General features: G+C 34.2%; 1 protein-coding gene across 2 annotated transcripts; it reads left to right on the plus strand.

The window, feature by feature from the left end:
* The first annotated feature begins 2022 nt into the window (after positions 1 to 2022).
* On the plus strand, positions 2023 to 8197 carry LOC113506497 (cytochrome P450 6j1-like). Of its 2 annotated transcripts, XM_026889335.1 has the most exons (4): positions 2023 to 3670; positions 3768 to 3963; positions 5021 to 5048; positions 7999 to 8197. In XM_026889335.1, the coding sequence occupies exons 1-3, from the start codon at positions 2293 to 2295 to the stop codon at positions 5022 to 5024; spliced, it is 1578 nt and encodes a 525-aa protein (XP_026745136.1). In that variant the 5' UTR covers positions 2023 to 2292; the 3' UTR covers positions 5025 to 5048; positions 7999 to 8197. The 2 variants fall into 2 exon arrangements, with proteins under 2 accessions (XP_026745136.1, XP_026745137.1); XM_026889336.1 differs by lacking the exon at positions 7999 to 8197 and having other exon boundaries at positions 5021 to 5075.
* Positions 8198 to 20793: the final 12596 nt, after the last annotated feature.

Below are 20793 nucleotides of genomic sequence, written 5' to 3' on the forward strand. Positions count from 1 at the left end.
TACTTTTTTGGAGGTTCGTATAGTCAAAGTCTATCATAATTAAGGTTTATTGTACACGTATCGTCCGTCGTAACGCCATAACGTCCGACTCACGCTTGACTTATTTGTAGATGATGTCTCAGTATCTCTATTTAGGTGCGGTAAGTAGATACAAAATTATTTAAGATAGCTAGATTAGATAAAGCATAATAAAATGAAATATATTTTTTTCGTTTTATTCCTAAGTATGTATTAATTACCTAGATAACTTTTAAATCTACGATAACAACTGATCGATGGCTAAAATCTTGAGCTAAACTAAAACAGAAATAAGTATACTGGGCAAAATGTATGGGATTGACCCACGGCAGTTAGAAGTAAAATTGCGAGGATGTATTAAAGCAGGAATTTGGCTGAGCTTTCCGAGTGCATTCAGCACTAGACTTTATCCTATAAGAAACTTAAATTAGAGGCTATTCTGACTAACAATTTCCGTGATCAACTAATCACGCAAAAAACAGTAGATTTCTAATTTACCTGTAGCTTTTTACATCTTTGGCTATCTAATTGTTACTGTTCACCGAGTTTTGTAACTTTCTGTTTAAGAGATAGTTAACCCTCAAATTGAGTTTCTAAAAACACTCCGGAATTCTTCTTCTGCCTGAGCCAGAGTCAGGGGCGGCAGGTGGGAGTCCTGTTGGCCTCCATCTCGAGCATAGCTGCTACAGAGAATACGGATTACTCACCTAAAAAATGGATGCATAAGACTTAGTACTTAGCCTCTTAGCTTTTCGGGTCACAGGGTGCCCTCAGCTCCATTCGCAAGAATGACCTTACGGCGCTCGTGGCTTCGTACTATGCTAGATAAATACCGTTGTTAAATAGACCCAATCAGAGTATATATACTACAACCATGTTTCACTATCAGTTTGTTGACGTAAATGCTTTTTATCTGTAATACAAAAATACTAACAAAGAGATTGGTCTCGACCATCCCAGACTACTAGATACACTGGCCGATAAAGCTGTTCAGGGATCAGTCGACCAGTCATCGATGTTTTCCATTATGGTGGAATAAAATGTTTGTGTTATGTTCCCACATCGATAAAATATACAGCGATCCATAGTGGTTTTAGCTATGAACTATATTTAGATAAAATATTTAGTATAATAGAACTGTGATTGAAATATTTAGATAAGTGTACGAAATGCATTCGTTTTTATAAGTTACAAGGTTCGTTCATTGCTCGTTATCTTGTATTCAGACACTCTCTGTATGCGATATAGCACAGCTATAGCCAGTAAAAAATATTATTTACATAATTATATTTGTTGTAATGACTTTGGTAGGAATCAGGCTTGTGGGAGAAAGAGGTTTGATCAAAGTTGGACGTTTTTGTATAATTGCAGTATTCGACGAAAAACAAATGGAATGAATATCAGACTCATAATTTATAAAGATCTAAAAAGGAGGCCAGATAAATAAAGTGACATAACAGAAAAATCTATTTTAGTGAAGATAACATTGTTAAATAACTCATTTCACTGGCCATTGTAAATAGGAGCCTTGGTCACGGACAGTGCAATCTCGGAAATAATAGTAATATTCACCATTTGAGTACGGAACCTTCAAAAATGGCTTGAATGATTGTAATATTTTGTTTTCCGGCGAGTCACTACCATTTTTGTTTATCTATGATGAGCTCCATGAATCCTCGTGTCTATGGAAGCTAATTTGATCAAGATCAATTACTAGAGATAGAGATCAATTACTAAAGAATTAAAGTTACTTTATGTTTGTTCAGAATATTTACTATATCATAACACTTTAAAGTTTTTACTTTATTCATTGACATTTATGGTTAAATACTACTAATTAAGATTAAATATAACTGGAAGATAACTGTGTCAGTAGTAAGTTACATAATTATTTACTCGAAAATTCTAGTAGAAACAGTAGACACAACTAGAAACAGTATCTTAATATTATGTTATATATACTTAGGTATAGGACAAATTAAAACAAGATTAATCCATTTTTATGACTGAAATAAACTTTCATAAATTTCAACCGTCTACCTATCACGGTTCATGAGATATCACGGGTCTCTACTTTTTCGTTTCGTACTCAAAGGTTTACCTTAGAAAAATAACTGTTGTCGAAATTTTTTTTCAGATGCATATCGGTAGATACTTTACCTAGTTTTTGTTAATCATCAATTTAAAAGATTCGGTCAGTTTTTTAATCTCGTTATATACATATAAGTGTACGTCAAGGTCGAAACAAACAGTAATCAGTAACGTGTTTTCACGATGGGCGCACTGCTTGTGATCGCGACTTTATTATCAACTATATGTTTTTTGATTTATTTAATATCAATTAAAAAATTTAATTACTGGAAAAATAAAAATGTTCCACACGTTAAACCTTGGCCCATATTCGGAAACTACGCCAATTATCTCCTACTGAAAGAATATCCTGGTCAACTCCTACAGAAGCTCTGCCTAAAGTTTCCTGGTCAGCCTTACTTCGGAGCTTACTACGGTACAGAACCAACACTCATCGTGCACAGCCCGGAAATCATCAAAGATGTCTTCACCAAAGACTATTACTATTTCAACGGCAGAGAAATATCAAACTACGTGAAATGCGAAGTCATGACACAGAACTTATTTTTCTCCAGTGGGGACCGATGGAAGGTAATGCGACAGAGTTTAACTCCATTGTTCTCTTCCGCTAAGATGAAAGCCATGTTCTACTTACTGGAAAAGTGTAATCACTGCTTGGAAGACTTGCTCGACCTCGAGACCAGCATGTCTAATGTAATTGAGATCAGAGGACTTAGCGCCAGGTACACAATGGACTGTATATGCTCTTGTGCATTTGGAATCGAAGCAAATGCTATGGGAAGTGACAAAAATAATGTCTTTAAGGTTATGGCCGGCCAAATATTTGAAGCTTCGAATTGGAGAGGTTTTAAAATGGTTTTCAGGTTCATTTGGCCGAAAATATTCTACGGTTTAGGATTCCAATTTTTCCCACCCACAATCGACGCGTTCTTCTCTAAGCTATTGAAAGGAGTGTTCGAAAGCCGCAACTTTCAGCCTTCACCGAGAAATGATTTTGTAGATTTAGTCTTGGTCTTGAAGAAAGAACAAAATTTAATAGGTGACAGTATGAGCAACTTAAAAAGCGAAAAAGGTACAAAGGTCACAATTCCAGTTGATGATGATCTGTTGGTGGCTCAGTGCATAATGTTCTTCGCAGCGGGTTTTGATACATCGTCGGCTACGATAAGTTATACTTTATATGAGTTGGCCAAGAACCAAAAGGCGCAGGTGAAGGCTCAACAAGAGGTCGATGAATTTCTTCGACGTCATAAGAACAAGCTCAACTATGAATGTGTGAATGAGTTGCCGTATCTAGATGCCTGCCTCTACGAAGCTCTCCGATTGTATCCGCTTTTTGGAATATTAACTCGCGAAGTTATGGAAGACTACGAATTCTCTACAGGCTTACGTGTCGACAAAGGCGTTCGTGTCCATATTCCAATTTACCATATGCATTACAACCCAGATTTCTTCCCTGAACCTCAAAAATATAAACCTGAAAGATTTTTAGCTGAAAATAAACAAAACATTAAGCAGTACACCTTTTTCCCCTACGGAGAGGGACCCAGGATTTGTATTGGTGAGTAGTACCAAATAATACCAATACCAAATAATTGTTTTGGCACATCAGAATAATATCATATATGTCTATCATTTAATCCTTCATAATTCATTAGGGAAGCGGTTCGCAAGAATGCAAGTATTATCAGGGCTGATAACGATACTGAAGAAGTACAAGGTGGAGCTGGCTGACGGCATGCCGAAAACTCTTAAATTCGACCCCAGGACGCTTCTGACACAACCTTCGGGCCACGGCATAGACTTGAAGTTTACAGTACGGGAGGGCTGGGAAGACAGGAAGTTAGTTCGAGTGTAAGTGAAGGGCGTAATGTACTATTTATTAGATACTAAATATATAGTTGTACTACTTAGACTTTACTCGTTGAACATTTAATCGTCGCATTATTTCCTGTTTAAAAACCGCTAAGATTACCAGTGACCTTATGTTATAGAGTGCCTCTTTAGGTTTTAAACAAAAAGTTTTAAACCTAAAGTTGAAAAAAAAGCTAGCAAACAAATGGCATGGCTTAATTCTCATTATGTATGTACCTAGTATAAGATACTTTTTAAAATCTAATCTTATTGTTTGAATAGATGAGTCTAAGTAAGTACTTGACAAATTTTGAGTTTCATTACAGTGCAGCAATGGTTCAAATAATAAAGGTATTGGGAAATCAGTAACTTTAATAGACTTTGCCAAAAGCGAAGAACATGGAGATTAATGGTTTTTAATTTGTTTTGATATTCAAATCACGCACATACACCGTCCTTGTCACGCAGTCGGGTAAAAAATAAATTGAGACACAGAGATTTATCCTCTGGCAGACGCATATCAACAAGCCGGTGTTACATATAAAACAACACTACTTATCAAATATTTATCCAAAGTCAAACTAAAATTGCTTATTATTTATTTTATATTTTTTTTATCGCCGTCCGCACATGTTGTTATGATTTTATAATACCTATATTCTACCAACAAGCAAGGTCAACAATTCAAACAAAAAAATCTTTTTGTCCGTTAATACATGTTCATATTTAGAGTTGAATGTCGTCTCGGTAAAAATATTTTCTCATTAATTAGTGTATTTTATTAAAGTAATGATATCGATCTATCAACTTTAGTTATGCTTTGTTTGATAGAATCAGGTTTTTTTTTATTATTATTAAAGCTTTAATTTGTGTAAAAATGACACATAGGATTGGTGTATTACATTTCACAACGTGAAAGAATTACCCATACATGGGTTTGTGCGAAGAGATGAGTTAAATTCACTATATTTAACGGAATGTATTGATATACTACGGTGCACAAAAAATATTCAGCCATTCATCGCATATTGATCGCCATTATTCTTACATTCTACAGGTGACGGGTGACATGGTGTTTGAGAGAGTGAACGACGGCAATGTCTTCAGATACAAAACTACAAGTTAGGTGCCAATTTCTCAAGACTTAATAAAAAACGAGGCGGGTCGTGCATACTGGTAAAAAAAGGTATTGATTTTATTCCATTGTCGGTAGTAAATAATTTTGCGACTACATTTTGTTTTGAATGTTGTGGTATAGAAGTACCAAACTATAATCTTTTTGTGATTTGTATTTATAGGAAACCAGATTCCGATGCACATCTATTTTTAAAAAAGTTGGAACTGTTACTATCCATTTTGACTCATAATAGCAAAAACCAAGTAGTCATAAGTGGCGATTGGAATATAAATGTACTAAAAGAAACCACACAGAAGAAGGATTTAATGTCAGTGCTCAAGAACTTTAATTTATCGGCTCACATAAACTTGCCGACTAGAAAAAAATCTAGTATTGATCAAATAGCCAGCAATATTTCATCTAAGGACGTAAATGCTAATATACACAACCTTGCTCTCTCAGATCACGATACTGGTCAATCACTTACATTCTACCTTCCAAGTAATAAAAAAAAGGTTGAAACGGTAAAGTTTTGGTATGAAACTGTCAGAGATTTTAACAAAAGTAACATCAATAAATTCTTAGAATGTATATCAGCTTTAAACTTTGATGAAGTGTACAATGAAATTTGCTGCAATAAGTCATTTAACGTTTTTCACGACCTTTTCACTCTTTTTTTCAAATTATGTTTTCCCGAAATACGCGTTAAAAAAGGCAATAAGCCAGTAAAGAATAAATGGATAAGTAAAGGATTGAAATTATCATGCATTAAAAAACGAATATTATATTATAATTATCAACATGATGCTATAAGTAAAAATTATTATAAAAAACGCTACCAAACATACTCTAAAATACTAAAAAAATGTATATTAAAATCTCAACAAATAAATAATGATAAATTCATTTCTAACTCGAAAAATAAATGTAGAGCAACATGGTCCATTATAAAAAACAAATTTGATAATTCTGCTGATAAAAGTAATATTGAAAAATTAGTACACAAAGATAAAACTATTAATAATCCTGATGATATATGTAATCATATTAACAACTATTTTATAGAACTTACACATAAAAATAATTTTGATGAATCAATTAATGACTTGAGTAATATAAACATTACCGCACAAAGAGATAGTCTGTTTTTAACCCCAGTAACTATGAACGACATAATAAAAATCATTAACTCTTTGAATAATACACCCGCTACCGGCTATGATGAACTCACAACAAAAATAATAAAACTAAGTGCTAAGTATATAGCGAGTCCACTTAGTTACATAATTAATTTGTCGTTAGAACAAGGAGTATTCCCTGATAGATTAAAAGTATCCGTAATTAAACCTCTTTTTAAGAAAGGTGATCGTTCTAACGTTGATAATTACAGGCCAATTACATTAATACCAATCATAGCAAAGATTTTTGAGAAAGTAATGCATGATAAGGTTAGTAGCTATATCAATAAACGCAACATTCTAGATGAAAATCAATTTGGATTTAGAAAGAAAAGCTCGACTACACTCGCCTGCTTTACTTTAGTTAAACAAGTTACAGAAGCTCTTAATGATAAAATTTCGACGTTATCAGTATTTCTAGATATGAGCAAAGCTTTTGACTTTGTTTCTCATAAACGGTTACTATTTAAACTAGAGAAGTATGGAATTAGAGGAAAAACACATGACTGGTTTAAAAGCTATCTATCGAAACGGCACCAAACAACAGTTCTCTCAAAATTAGAAAATAACTTGAATATTACATACAAATCGAAACTGAAGCCTAATAATTGTGGAGTACCTCAAGGCAGCATTCTAGGACCACTCTTATTCATAATTTATATTAACGATCTTTGCAATAACCTAAAACATAAATGTACATTGTTCGCTGACGACACAACCCTAACCATAAGATGCATAAATAAAAATAAACTAGAATTTGAAACTAATAAGGAATTACAAAAAGCAGTGCAATGGCTGGAACAGAATAATCTACATGTAAACTTAAATAAAACTAAATTAATAGAGTACCAAACTAAAAATTCAACTACCAATCATATTTCAATTCAATATAATGATACTATTTTGCAGCCAGTAGAATCGACATTATTTTTAGGTATATTAATTGATAGCAAATTGAATTGGAAGGCACATGTTGATAAAGTATGTAATAAATTAGACAAATTTGTATTTGCACTTCGTAAACTAAGACTCACAGCTAGTAAAGCAGCAGTCCTAAACGCATATCATGGATACATCTCGTCAGTGCTGCGCTACGGCCTAGTTATATGGGGCAATTCAGTAGATGTGGACAGGGCATTTAAAGCACAAAAAAAATGTATCCGAGCCATATGTGGTGCTGATTATTTAGATCATTGTAAGCCATTATTTCAAAGGTTAAAGATACTTCCACTTCCATGTCTTTATGTTTTTGAAATTTGTTTATTTGTTAAGAAGCATTCACACCTCTTTCCTATAAATGAGCGTATTTCCAGAAGAGTCCGAGAAAGACGCCCAAACGAATTAGAGGTGCCAACTCAGAGACTTCAATTATATAGCCGTAACGCCCCTTGTATGGCAATAACAATTTTTAATAAGCTGCCAACCCAGATCAGACAGCTGCCTATAAATAAATTTAGACGTGCAATATTTACTTGGCTTTTAAATATGTGCTTCTATTCTGTTAAAGAATTCATAGATTATAAGTTTGATAAAAAATAGTTATTGTTAATTATTTCTAAATATAACTTTCGGAATAAGTATGTTAATATAGAAATTCTAAAGTAGTGTTTATTGTAAAATTATAATATTTCTACACCTGATACGGTAGTATATGTGAAACTATAATATAAAATTGAAACATCTGTAATACCATGTACTAAGAAATAAATGATTATTATTATTATTATTATTATTATTACATCAAAAAGAAACCCCAGACTTTTTCCAGACAAAAAGTTGTAATTAAGTAAATTATGATCTCCTTGAGAGGAACTACGCGTAATATAATTTTGTTATCTTTGTAAATAATTATGGTTTGCTTCAACTGTTGCATTTTTATGTGTGTCGACAATGTCGGCAATGTAATAAGCTTCTATTTGTGTAACTTCTTTATTATTTTATCGAGACATCACAAGTTTGAATGATAAATAAAAATCACCAAAAACAACACGTGTCCTTTTTTTCGTCTACCCGTGCAGTCCTCGAACCCAGCCCTTGTTACGCAGCCCAGCCACCTTTCGATAGACATTTGTCAGAATGGTTATTCTTGTTAGCCAGCAGCCGCACGGTTGTCCAGCTGCTGTGCCGTACAACCGTATGCATGTATCTTGCTTTTAAAACAGCTGCGATTTTGGCTACAACGTTCACATTAAGCGCCTTGGCACGTTCATAAATCATTAAATGTCAGTGCTGTTTTTAGGGTCCCGCAAAAGGTTAGATTGGAACCTTATTGAGGATAACTGAGGCCCTGCTGTCTTTCGTATATCGTAGTCCGTCACCAGGCTGTATTTTATGAATCCTGAATAGCTAGGCAGTTTTAATTTTCACAGGTGATATATTCCGCTGCCGCTATAAAAATCCAAAATATAATTTGTCCGACTCGCACTTGACGGTTTTTTTTACAGTTGTATATAATTTGAAAAGACCACCTATACAGTTAAGGTATTTAGAAAACATGACATAATGCGACATCATAACTGCTTTGTTGTATCTAGACTTGAAGCGATAAGATAAAAAAAAGATACGATGTCAATTATTATGTCTTAATTATTAGGTCTTGGACTTGGTCGGTAGGTAATAATATATGATAAAGGATGTTGATATGAAGTTGAGACTATGAAGGTTTATTTACAATGAATAGTGCAAGTCTGATGCAAATGAAATGCTATTTTAAATAGTTTTTAATTGACTACACAATGCTTGTTTACGTAAAAAAATAGGTACTGCACGGTACTTACAATAAAAATGGTCTTTTAGATCAATTCTCAAAGAGATTTTTATCATTTTAAGTGGTAGGTAGCATGCGGATTTTTGTCTTGTTTTGAATAAAACAACATTTTGTTATTATTAAGCATTTTTATAATAATATCTCTGTTCCCAATTGCCCCGTCACATGCGGCCTGGTTCCATGAGGCTCAGAATAGAGAATCGTGGAAGGATTTGGGGGAGGCCTTTGCCCAGCAGTAGGACTAAGTGGGAAGAAAATAAAATATCTATAAGTTATCTGACTTAAAAGAGGAGGTAGAGGAGATTTCTATTCCGAAGTGATATTTACTATGTGATAGTTTAGAATATTCGTACGGAGCCCTCAGTGCCGCGAGTCCGACTCGCACTTGTTCCGTTTCTTGCTATTCTTTTACAATATTTCTGGACAGAATACGATTTAAGTAATAAATGATTCAAATAACCCGTTTTTTTATCTATACTCTATACTAATATATAAAGCTGAAGAGTTTGTTTGCTTGAACGCGGTAATCTCAGGAACTACTGGTCCAAATTGAAAAACTCTTTTGGTGTTGAATTGACCATTCATCGAGGAAGACTAGGCTGTTTATAGCCTAAAGTCACGCTGCGACTAATAGGCGCGGCGCGAAGATAAAAAGGAAAATGTGAAAAAAATAGGGCAGGTATAAATCATAACTTATATCTTCTACCCACGCGGACGAAGTCGCGGGCAAAAGCTAGTAATGTATATACACAAATCTTGTTATAAATAGAATCATTTATAATGTCCTTATTTCATGTCAGTCCGGTGGTATTTAAAACTGCATATTATAGGTGTAAAGGACATGTTTTTTGGGTTTAAAAGTCTTAAGAATAATAAATACTGGTATGACCGTATCACTTGACATCATTATCACTAGTGGAAACAGCAGCAAAAAATGTATGACGATGATAATCTAATTTAAACAAGGTCATCATTAAAAGAACACCGCCATATTGCCCCTGAACCCCAGTGCGGTCAAAAAACAATGATTAGCGCACTTAACACTTACATATAATTATCATATTCCAAAACTTCCATACAACGCCATCTAGTCTCAAACGGGAAATCATCAAATACCTCCGCTTTTGGGTGGTTCGGAATCCCTCCCGCTGCGGAGAGTCAGAATTTTACTGATTTTTAGCCATGTTCGTTCTTTTATCATTTGCGTACTCCACCGACTCCACAGTCGAACAATCCTGCAGGCCTGACAGGCATATGATTCTTTCTTTAGTATGATTGATGTCCAACCAGGGGGCAGTGTCCGGCTCCAAAGGTGAGTACCGGGACTCGAATCCACAACCAGTCCAACCATACCTCTAGACCCTCAGAGCTGCCTAATTACTTCATCAAACAACCGACACCCAGTTTCTTGAACTGATTACCTTCACATTCTGGCAAAGATCCTTGTCCTTCAGTGTTACAGTTACCTGGTGAATATAGTGCCTAATGTTAAAACTTGTTTGCACTACTATAATTTATTACAGTTATTTACGTTGCGGTTTAAGCGTATAATTAGTATCAAGTTCGAACATTTATCACTTTTATTACTTATGTTAATTTCTCTTGAGGTCAAAAACTGATCTTACTGTATTATTCTATTATTAGAACAACAAAATCATAATAATCATTAAGGAATATCTGTGACTGTGTTTATGACTACCTCAAGAACACACGATCGATTTGGATAAGACATAGTTATCGGTGTAAAATTCACCTTGAAGGAACGCTCGTCTTATCTAAATATTAACACATTCCACATATATTTGAATGTCAACAACCTTAACACTAAAGATCAATAGTTTAAAGAGATAAATTTATTAATAGTCGCAAATTTAGAAAAAGATGATTTATATCGGAAACAAACGTGTTTAATAATTAAAAATTATTAGTTTTAAGATCAGCGAACCAGACCTAGGAGTGGGCTTTTCAAGTTGTCATCGCCGATGCGTTGGTTTATTTTTAATTTTGTGATAGTTAAAGAGATCTGTATTCAGATATGGTCTTGTATGAACCGACTTTAATGGGGACAAGATAATATGTTATTTTTTTTACAAAAAAAATGAATTGGGAATCTATTGTAACGAATGAAACAAACGTATGGGATATAAAGGGAAATAAAACTCATATTATGAATGCATGAAAAATAATACGAAGCTGGTTGTGTAGAGTGTTGTGGGGTGACACGGCTCGATAGTCCTCACTTCCGAACGGCTACACATCGCCGGAGCGGGCTCTGTGGACCTACAAATATGTGTTGTATATGTTTATAGGCTAACAGAAAAGATTCCCTACTTGTTCAACCAAAAACTTATTTCATGAAATTTTTACATGTATTTCCTAGATTGTTGTCGATCATTCCGGTGATCTGAGGATTGGTACATCAAAATTAAATACAGAAATTTTGAGACCTAGCATACACATTTATGTCACTCACGGGAATAATTATTGGTCTACAAAATCATCTTATGTTGATGTTAGATCGTAAGAGCCGTCACTTAAAATGTCGAATTAATTTTGACGAACAAGAGTAAAATAAAACAAGGTTGTTGAATTGTTTCATACTACCATTACCTAATAAGTATTTTAGCAAAGAAGCCAAATTATGGCACTCGATTTTACAAGGAAACGCCTCGAATGGCAAAATAAGCATAAAAAATTAAGGTACATTGCCAAATCCCATTCGATCATTAATCATTAGTCCAGCACACTATCTCAAACGGATAAGGGCTATTAATAATAGAGGTAAGGTCTGTAATACCTCGTATTTATACCCCACATTCATCTCCGACCTGTAAGAGATTAGGGAACCCTAAAATAAATGTGTTCATATCAATATGGGCTTATTCTTTCTGTTAAGCCTTCTAATTAGTTCTAATTATGGGTTTTCATACATTTTGACCTCTAATGTCATAGTGATGTAAACAACAAAATACATATATGAGTGTGAACATTTCAAGAAACTTATAAAATAAATAGCAATTGTGCTCGGAGGAAAAATGTTGCTCACTTTTATTGTTATCTATTAATTTTAGTTTTAGAGTATAATGCCTGAAATACATTTATAAGTAGATTGTAATTACGAAAAAAGTTGATAATTAAATAGTACAGGCGTTAGTTTTTTTATAAACATCCACACAAAGCTATCTCTCTGCAGCTGTCCTTAAAATCTCAGGCTCTAATCTCGGCCTGGTCTTGGATGGAACACTTATAAGAAGAGATGAAGTATAGACAGTGAACAACACGGTTACCTGCCCCATCAGGCTCCAGAGTTAGGAATCACGATTAAAGATGAGCACAATACGGAACGTCATTAGGCATATTAGGTCGAGGAAAATTTGGATGTTAGTTTGACAGCAGTTTAAACTACAGCTTTCAGACACCTTTCGAGCGAAAAATGACTGTTTTTTTTCTTATTATTAAAAAGTTTTTACAGTAAATTCAAGCGGTCGTGTGCTACTTGCACTCGCTCTCGTACCCACATGCGTTGAATCGCAATTCCACCACATTATCACTAGAAAATGCATGAATTATTTCTTCAACGACCTTGTCTGCTAACATAAGTTTTCCAGGCAGGAAGCTCCTTTAGGATAGTTTCACCAGCATCAACAGGGCTGAGACAAGCCAACCGACAGCGTTGTGTGGGACGATGATTGAGAATTTGTTGGAAATTCGATACAGGAGTAACCTACTGTTGCCATAAAAGTTTCACGTGACTATAATATTAAGGACAAACTATCTTATAATTATTAGTTAGTAACAAGAAAGAACGAAAAAGAGAAAAAAGACGGAAAAACAGATCGATGGACTGTATTTAACAGGATGTAAAAGAGAAAGGAGTGACAAATTTTAACGAAAATTTAAGTCGGTCTTACTACCTGAATCAAGACTATCTCGCTTTTCTTTTTACTGAGAATGAGGCGGAAAATCTTTTCTTCATAGTGTGTTTTGTACCACTCATCCTTTAACTTACTTTTTTTCCGGTTCTCTTTCACAAAAACCATGCATACAAACGATTTTAATATTAAATAGGTACTTCTTTAACAATAACTAATACCCGGTCGCTGGATTGAAATTGAAATAATTCCTCACCTGTCTTTGCTGTACTTACCTACCTTTCTTTTGCGGATTTTTGCCTATTTATAGCTCGCGTTTTCTTTTGTAAACTTTAAATTTTCCATGCTTTCCATTTTCTCTGATTTCCATTATTTAGTTTATTCTACATCATCGGCCTAGCCTTTCCCCAACTATGTTGGGGTCGGCTATTTAGTTTATTATTGGGCTAAATAATTGTTGCCATGTATTAAGTTACTTTATATTCACTTAGCTTAAAACCTCTCCAGGTGCGTCCTGCAGTTTTTGATGTATTAGTACAACATCAAATTGTTACTGGCCGAAGGTCATGATGGCAATTCAATGCTTTCGTCCGCAAATCGCTGAAGGCAGATGCGCACGCTATTGGAGCGTGTTTCTTCATTATATCACACATTATAATAATCACAATATCTCCATAGTGATTATTAATTATCGCTAACCTTTAGCACCTCGTGTTTTATTGAAAAGATTTGCAGATATGCGGTTTCTGCTGACACGACACCTGTAAATTATCGTGATATTATCGAGTATTTTGTAATGGAATTGGAACCCTGTATTGGAACCGATTCCGAAGAGACTTTTAATCTCTTCGGAATCAGTTCCAATACAGGGTTGACAAAAATAATTTATATTTCATTTATTTAACTGTTTTCCTAGTCTTATATATTCCCAGCCGAAGGTAGATCTCGATGGCGTGCAATTGGGGAGGACTATCTCCAGCAGTAGACGAATAGGGGCTGATGATATTGATAATGACGATATATTCTCAAACAATTAACAACTGTTTTTTTTTTATCGCAATATCATGAACATTTCGAAATAGCAAACAAAATTGTGTAAATTTTAAGCGCGGAGATTGGTGATGTCGTTTTGAAATGCAACTTACAAATACGGTGACGAGACTTAGAAAAAGAAGAAGAGCAGATGTAAGAATTTATACAATTAAAATAAATATCGAACTTCAGCGGACCTAAGTTAGATTATTTTCATTTAAGATGTTGGTAAGTGGCAGCCCTAAAAAGGTGTATCTCACAATCTGCGCAAGTACGTGGTAATTGAAATAAAGCGGTGAGTTTCCTGATATTTTTTTGATAAATTAAACACTAACAAATTATAAATAATAATGTAATATATAAAATTCCCGTGTCACGACCGATTCTTACGAAATTTTGTATACATATTGGGTAGGACTGAGAATAGAACAACATCTATTTTCCATACCCCTAAGTGATAAGGGTTGCCCACACTAAAATTTATTGTTTTATTTTTTGGACGAAATTGTTTGTTTTTATTTTTTTATAATCTTGCATTAAAAACACATACAACTAGAAAAAAACATCGGCAAAACAACGTTTGCTGGGTCAGCTAGTATAATATAATATTCCCACAACTTTCACACAACGCCATCTAGTCTCAAACTAAGCAGAGCTTGTATTAAGAGTACTAGACAACTAATAAACTGCTTATATATTTCTAAATACATACATAATATAGATAAATTAGACCCAGACACAGAACAAATGATCGTGCTCATCACATAAACATTTGTCCTGTCTGGGAATCGAACCCACGACCTCCGGTATAGCAGTCAGGGTCACTAACCACTAGACTAACAGGCCCGTCTATAATAGATATATCACCAAATAATCGCTAGAACAGGCTGATTGAGAATCTGATCAAAGTAATTATAAATATCTATTAGGGTTCCACAAACAAATGGTATAACTATGGACCCCTCTTACGTTATTTATGGCTCCACTGCCTATCTGACTGTCACAGGAATGTGTTATGAACCGTTACAGTTGGAGGTTTTTTAAGTAGGCCAATTTTCAGGTACTGAAAACTTGCCACTAATGACTCTAGTACCTGGTACGGTTTTAAAATATTATTCCTATCCAGGAGAGCCGGCAAGAAACTTAACAAAATGTCATAAACTGCGCCGACCCAAAAAACAATGAAATTGGAATAAGGGGAGGGGAATTATGAAATAATTAACCATACACTCTGAAAGAAAAATAAGGTTGTTTTTTTTTAACAAAACTTATGTCCTGTGTCAGTAAAAAAGTAGCTTCAAAAAGATTATAGCAATCTTACATAGCATGATATTGCTCACTGATATTAACAAATGGTTACATTTTTTGCGATAAGATTTCTTAAAAGAACGAAACGCCTGAAATAAAATTATAATATTATTTACTTTATACTTTATTTAATTTAACTAAGTTGCTTATTAAACAGAGCAGGCAATTGCATCTTTTCATGCTACAAAATAGAGAAAAATTTATCTTAGAGAAACATAACATTCTTTTTAACTATTATAATATCGGCAGAGACCTATCGGTGGAGGTCCTCACTTAGACTAAGCTGAAGCAGAAGCTACGGTTGGTCGATGGATTGTCGACTGTTAGAAAATTTACCGGAGCGCTTCTTGCCTCCAAAAAGCTAAAATTTTATCAGAAAATTCCGACTTTTATTCAAATTAATCTTGGTCCTAGGGATTAAGTCATATTCTCTAAGCATATTTAGCCCGCGGAATGTCTTCCACCGGAAGTCTAAAATGATTGTTGTGATTTTAATTAATTTTGTAATCTTCGATTTTTCCACATATCGAACCATAAGGGGAAAATGCAATAAATCACGTAACTTTTCTTTCATCCATTTGTTTAAGAATGTTCATTACAAAGATTGAATTGAATGATTGATTGCCTTTCTTTATACCACCTTTATTACTAACTGTAAAAACTGATTGTAATCAAATTTCTACGCTATAAAAAAGTACATACAACCCTTCAAAGTTCAAGTATCTATTGCTTTAGGTTAGGTGTTGATCCGTTAGTCAGTTATACAGGAAAAAAAATTGTGGTATGTATAGGATTTGGTAAAAATAATGACTAATAGGTGCGGCGATTATAATGTTATAATATGATAAGATGCCCAATACACACGAATATTGTTATTGCAGTGCGGTAACGCATGATAATCAGCTTATTATTTTTCGACTAGTTTTAGCCCTCGACTTCTTCCGCGAGGATTGCGCCTCTTATAGCCCTCTATTTGGCACAGCCTGAACTATCTAGTATTGTTATTAAATGATGCAACTGTTTACTCACGCGTTTTTTTTGGGATTGCTAGACTAATTTCGGACCCAAACGGAGTCAAAGTGAATTATTATGATATTCTGCAGTAACAATTCGGTGGGGGTCTTAGACAATCTTAAACCAAAGCTGCTGCTTAGTAGCGAAGGTGGCTACTGTAATCTGGCGCCACTGTCTGTCGTTGGATGGGAGATCATTCAAAAAAATCCATGGTCCCTCCGTGCCTCGGAAGAACTAAACGGTTTTCTATCTATCCCCTAGCAAATAAAATTTAGCGAGAAATTAAAAAAGGTGCTTCCCTTTACACCACTTAGATGTACAATGCCGATAAATATTTCTCATCCGATGCCTTAGTCATTCAGAGAACGTTCATTCAGAGAACGAGAACCCGCCTCGTTTGACATCTTCAGTCAGTGATTCAGGAAAAAGCAGTTTTCATAGGTATATTCCCCCTGCTGAGCAAGGGCCTTTCCATGATTATCTTCTTCTCACGACTTTTAGGCTGTGGTTCCTGATTTCGTTTGAACGTTTCTTCTCATCGGAGCCATATAGGAAATGTAGTCTCCAATTAGCTTAAACAGGTCATGTACGAGTATAAGTGTGACATTCAGCCTTTTTGCAGAATATGTTATTTCATTTCTATCCTGGGCCACACGGACCCAGCTCTCGCGGCGCTTGTAGGTATCCTTAAGGTATATATTAGGTAATATACAAATAACAAAGACAGGTACGCCGATAATAATATAATTATATGATAAGAAATAATATCGTCACCATTATACACGAATATTTATTACACGGCAGTAATACATGATAACTTTATTATTATTTCTCTACTAGTTGTAACCTGCGACTTTACCCGCGATGATAACAATTCGTAAAACATACAACTGGGTTAAACATGAAAATGTGAATATGTATTGAAAATTAATTAAAAGAGTTAAGGACAGTGGAAAAGGATGACTGGGTATAAAAAGAAAAAATCGAATTAGGTAGTCCCTCAGTTAGATAATTGAAAAGAAAAGAAAATCTAGAATTGACAAAGATTAACTGCTTTAAAGTTTAGGAGAGGGGCTTGTGACGTAACGATATGGTAAAATTTATACTCAATGACGTCACGCGTAAGTTTCATTCACTGTAATTTGGTAAATTTATGTTTGCGGGACAAATTAAAAAATACGTATCCATTATTATACAAAAAACTACAAGACGGACACTGCAAAAAAAAATTGTCATCATCCTATCTATACTAATATATAAAGCTGAAGAGTTTGTTTGTTTGTTTGAACGCGCTAATCTCAGGATCTACTGGTCCAAATTGAAAAATTCTTTTTGTGTTGAATAGACCATTTATCGAGGAAGGCTTTAGGCTATAAACCATCACGCTGCGACTAATAGGAGCTAAGATATAATGGAAAATGTGAAAAAAACCGGGCAGGTATACCTAAAATCACAACTTATATCTTCTACCCACGGGGACGAAGTCACGGGCAACAGCTAGTTAAAAGATATAAGTAAAAGAAAAACACAAGAATAAGTCGACCTGAGCTAGACAGACGGACCGTATTTCAACTGCAATCCAACCGCAAATTTCGTTTTAAGTGCAGTTTGAATGTAGTTGACTCCAATGTAATTGCACACTAAACTTGCAGTCCCTTTGCAGTTCAATTGCTGTCAGCCTGCAACAGGACTGCACGTTGGTTTCCGTCGTGACTGATGGTCCTTTGCAATCTAATTTTACTAATAGTTTTTCAGTATTAGTAGGTAAGTTAGGAGCTAGAATACATAGGAAGCGTGCTGTTACTTAGTGCTTCTTGTGGTCTATTTTAAACAAATGAATTTTGATTTTATTTCATTGATGTCAGCGCGTATGTTATCAGTTTCGCTGAAATAAAAGTTCTATCTTAGAACTATCTGAAGCACAGGCGTTCCTAAAAACATTTGCGGTGATAGGTCTGTAGCACCGAATTATAATGGAAACCAGAAAATACAGAAATATGTTGTATATTCAGTAATAAAAGAAAATAAAATAAATACCAAAACCTATACAAACTACTTACACAATTAGACAATATATTGATAAAGTTGATAACAATCCAATAAATTCAGCATGACATACGAAATGATATACGTCTTGTTGATACTTGACAAAGGTCAAACTTAAGTACAAAACAAGGTCACTTTCCATGTCTGTGTATTATTTTTTGTTGCATAAATTTAACCAGAAAAAGTTCAAAATCATCGGTCAGTTATTTTTGTGAAGTGATTTTTTTTACTTCCGAAAAATAAAAATCGAGCTTATACGACCATTTGTACGGTCATAAATGTGATGGATTATTTTATTTTTTTTCAAATCTTGACTGGTTATTTTTCTCTGTTACGTTCATTGAAAATGTCAGCCGCCGCTACTTGTTTGGAAAGTTCAAATACGAATGGGAACTTCACCTACAAGTGTTAGCATCGATCGCGAGGTCACTTAAATGATGATGGAGTTCTATAACATAAAGACACTTCTCTCTTTTGCTGACATCAGTAAAGGCAAAGTGAATATTGATTTAAAAGGAATGCACAGTTATATAGGCTCTGCAACTTCTTATATGGTAGAACTTCACAAAAATATCTACTGAATACTTCACAATGATACTCCATAAACATATCACTGATATTAGCTACTATAAATTGCTGCACTTCTGCTACACAGAACTTTATTCATGTCACTATCGACCTTTCAGTCTTGCTATTACGTAGAGTGTGGACCCCCCGCACCTATTGCTGCGTTAAAAGACATTTAATAATTTATTAAAGATAGTGTGTGATACTGGTAAACTCATTGAAAAATCGCTTGAAATTTCATTGATTCACACATTACGGTTTTTATAACTATCACACGAATCAAATTCCATTAAATATTTGTTACTCAAATATTAATAAGTAGATTTTGAAAATTCATTGTCAAGTCCCTTAATATTAAGATCGTCAGAAAAAGCGTGTTCTTAGTTAAAGTTTTAAAGTTCTTTAAAACTAGTGAAAGGTTCATGGAATTCTGAAATCATAAAAATAGTTTTAAGTTAATGTAAAAACACATTTAACAGGTCTTTGTGTGAAATACCTACAAACCTGTTAGCGCCGCTGCGGATATTATTCAGCATATTTTAATCGAATTATGTAAATAAAAAGTCGCATTAAATTGTCACGTACGTGATATTTTGATTTCTTATCTTAAATAATAATAACTGCGATCAAATTACTTGTGATAGGTATAAAGTCAAAGTTCAATCGTTCAAAGATGAAAACTTGCAAGATAACAATGACTTGACATGTGAGGGATGCTGATCCAATATGACAAGTTAAGATCTTAAAAATATGTTTATGAAAACAAAGGTTTGATTCTAAAATTACCTTTTCAATTTAATTATTAAAGTGGGATGTAAAAGAATGAGTCCATTTCACCAAATGTTTATCAAATATACTCTTTCTTTTTCATAAAAATATTTTTAAGATTTGTTGGATGATGTTGGATTTCCCACATCTCCAAAATCAAAATCAAAAAGGTTTATTTCAAATAGGCCGTATCTCAGGCACTTTTAAAACGTTATATTACTGACTCTAGTTGCACGGTTCCAAAGTGTCATTCTTATGGAGAAGAACCGGCAAGAAACTCCATAAGTTACTCTTTTCAAAATAAAATTTTACAGTAGCATTTTACATTAAAATGAATGTCTGCAAAAATAGCGTAAATAAGCGAAACAAGTATCAAATAGCAAAATGTTAATGATTTTCTATAAAAACTGACCTCCAGAGAAGAGAAAAGTTGCAATGAAGTAAGTTTTGCTGAGGTTAACACTGTTGATACATATACAAAGCATATTTCACAAAAAAAAGGAAAACAATAATAATTTAATGATAATTTTACATAATCTAAATATGTAGTCCTAATCAAATCCTTAACAGGAATGTCAAGGCATGTCATAGCTTATATGAATAGAGCTGTGGCTAAACTAATAGTAGATAACAAGGAAAATAAGATAATGATCTAGTAGACCGCCAGGGAGACCACATGTACAGAGATAATACTAAGTCCACGCGCGCTATCATTTATATAATCAATCTACGAAGTCAAAAGCCACTTGTAACTTCTTTTCCATGCTCAATTAGTGGATTTTGCAACTGCTGCACTTCTCATATTTCACACTTCGTAACTGGCACACTTCTCAATTGGTGCACATCGCAAAAAGGACCACTTTTTAAGCTGAGTGGAAATTTGGAAAAAAAAATCTGTCACTTAATATATATTTTTTCGGGTTTAGGTAATTATTTTATTATTAAATGATGTAACGGTTTACTCACGCGTATTTATCGGGGTAGCCCGACTAGTTTCGGACCCAACCGGAGTCCTTAATCATGAGCAGACGCGGCGGGATCGCCAGTCGAACGTTCGACTCGCGATCCCGCCGCGTCTTAATAATGAATCATCCTCACGACAGTTACTATCAAAATTGTTTTATTAATTTTAGATCATTTTCGTAAAATTGTTATCAACAA

The sequence above is a fragment of the Trichoplusia ni genome (assembly GCF_003590095.1).
Source record: "Trichoplusia ni isolate ovarian cell line Hi5 chromosome 18 unlocalized genomic scaffold, tn1 tig00000578_group17, whole genome shotgun sequence".
Classification (NCBI taxonomy): Eukaryota; Metazoa; Arthropoda; class Insecta; order Lepidoptera; family Noctuidae; genus Trichoplusia; species Trichoplusia ni.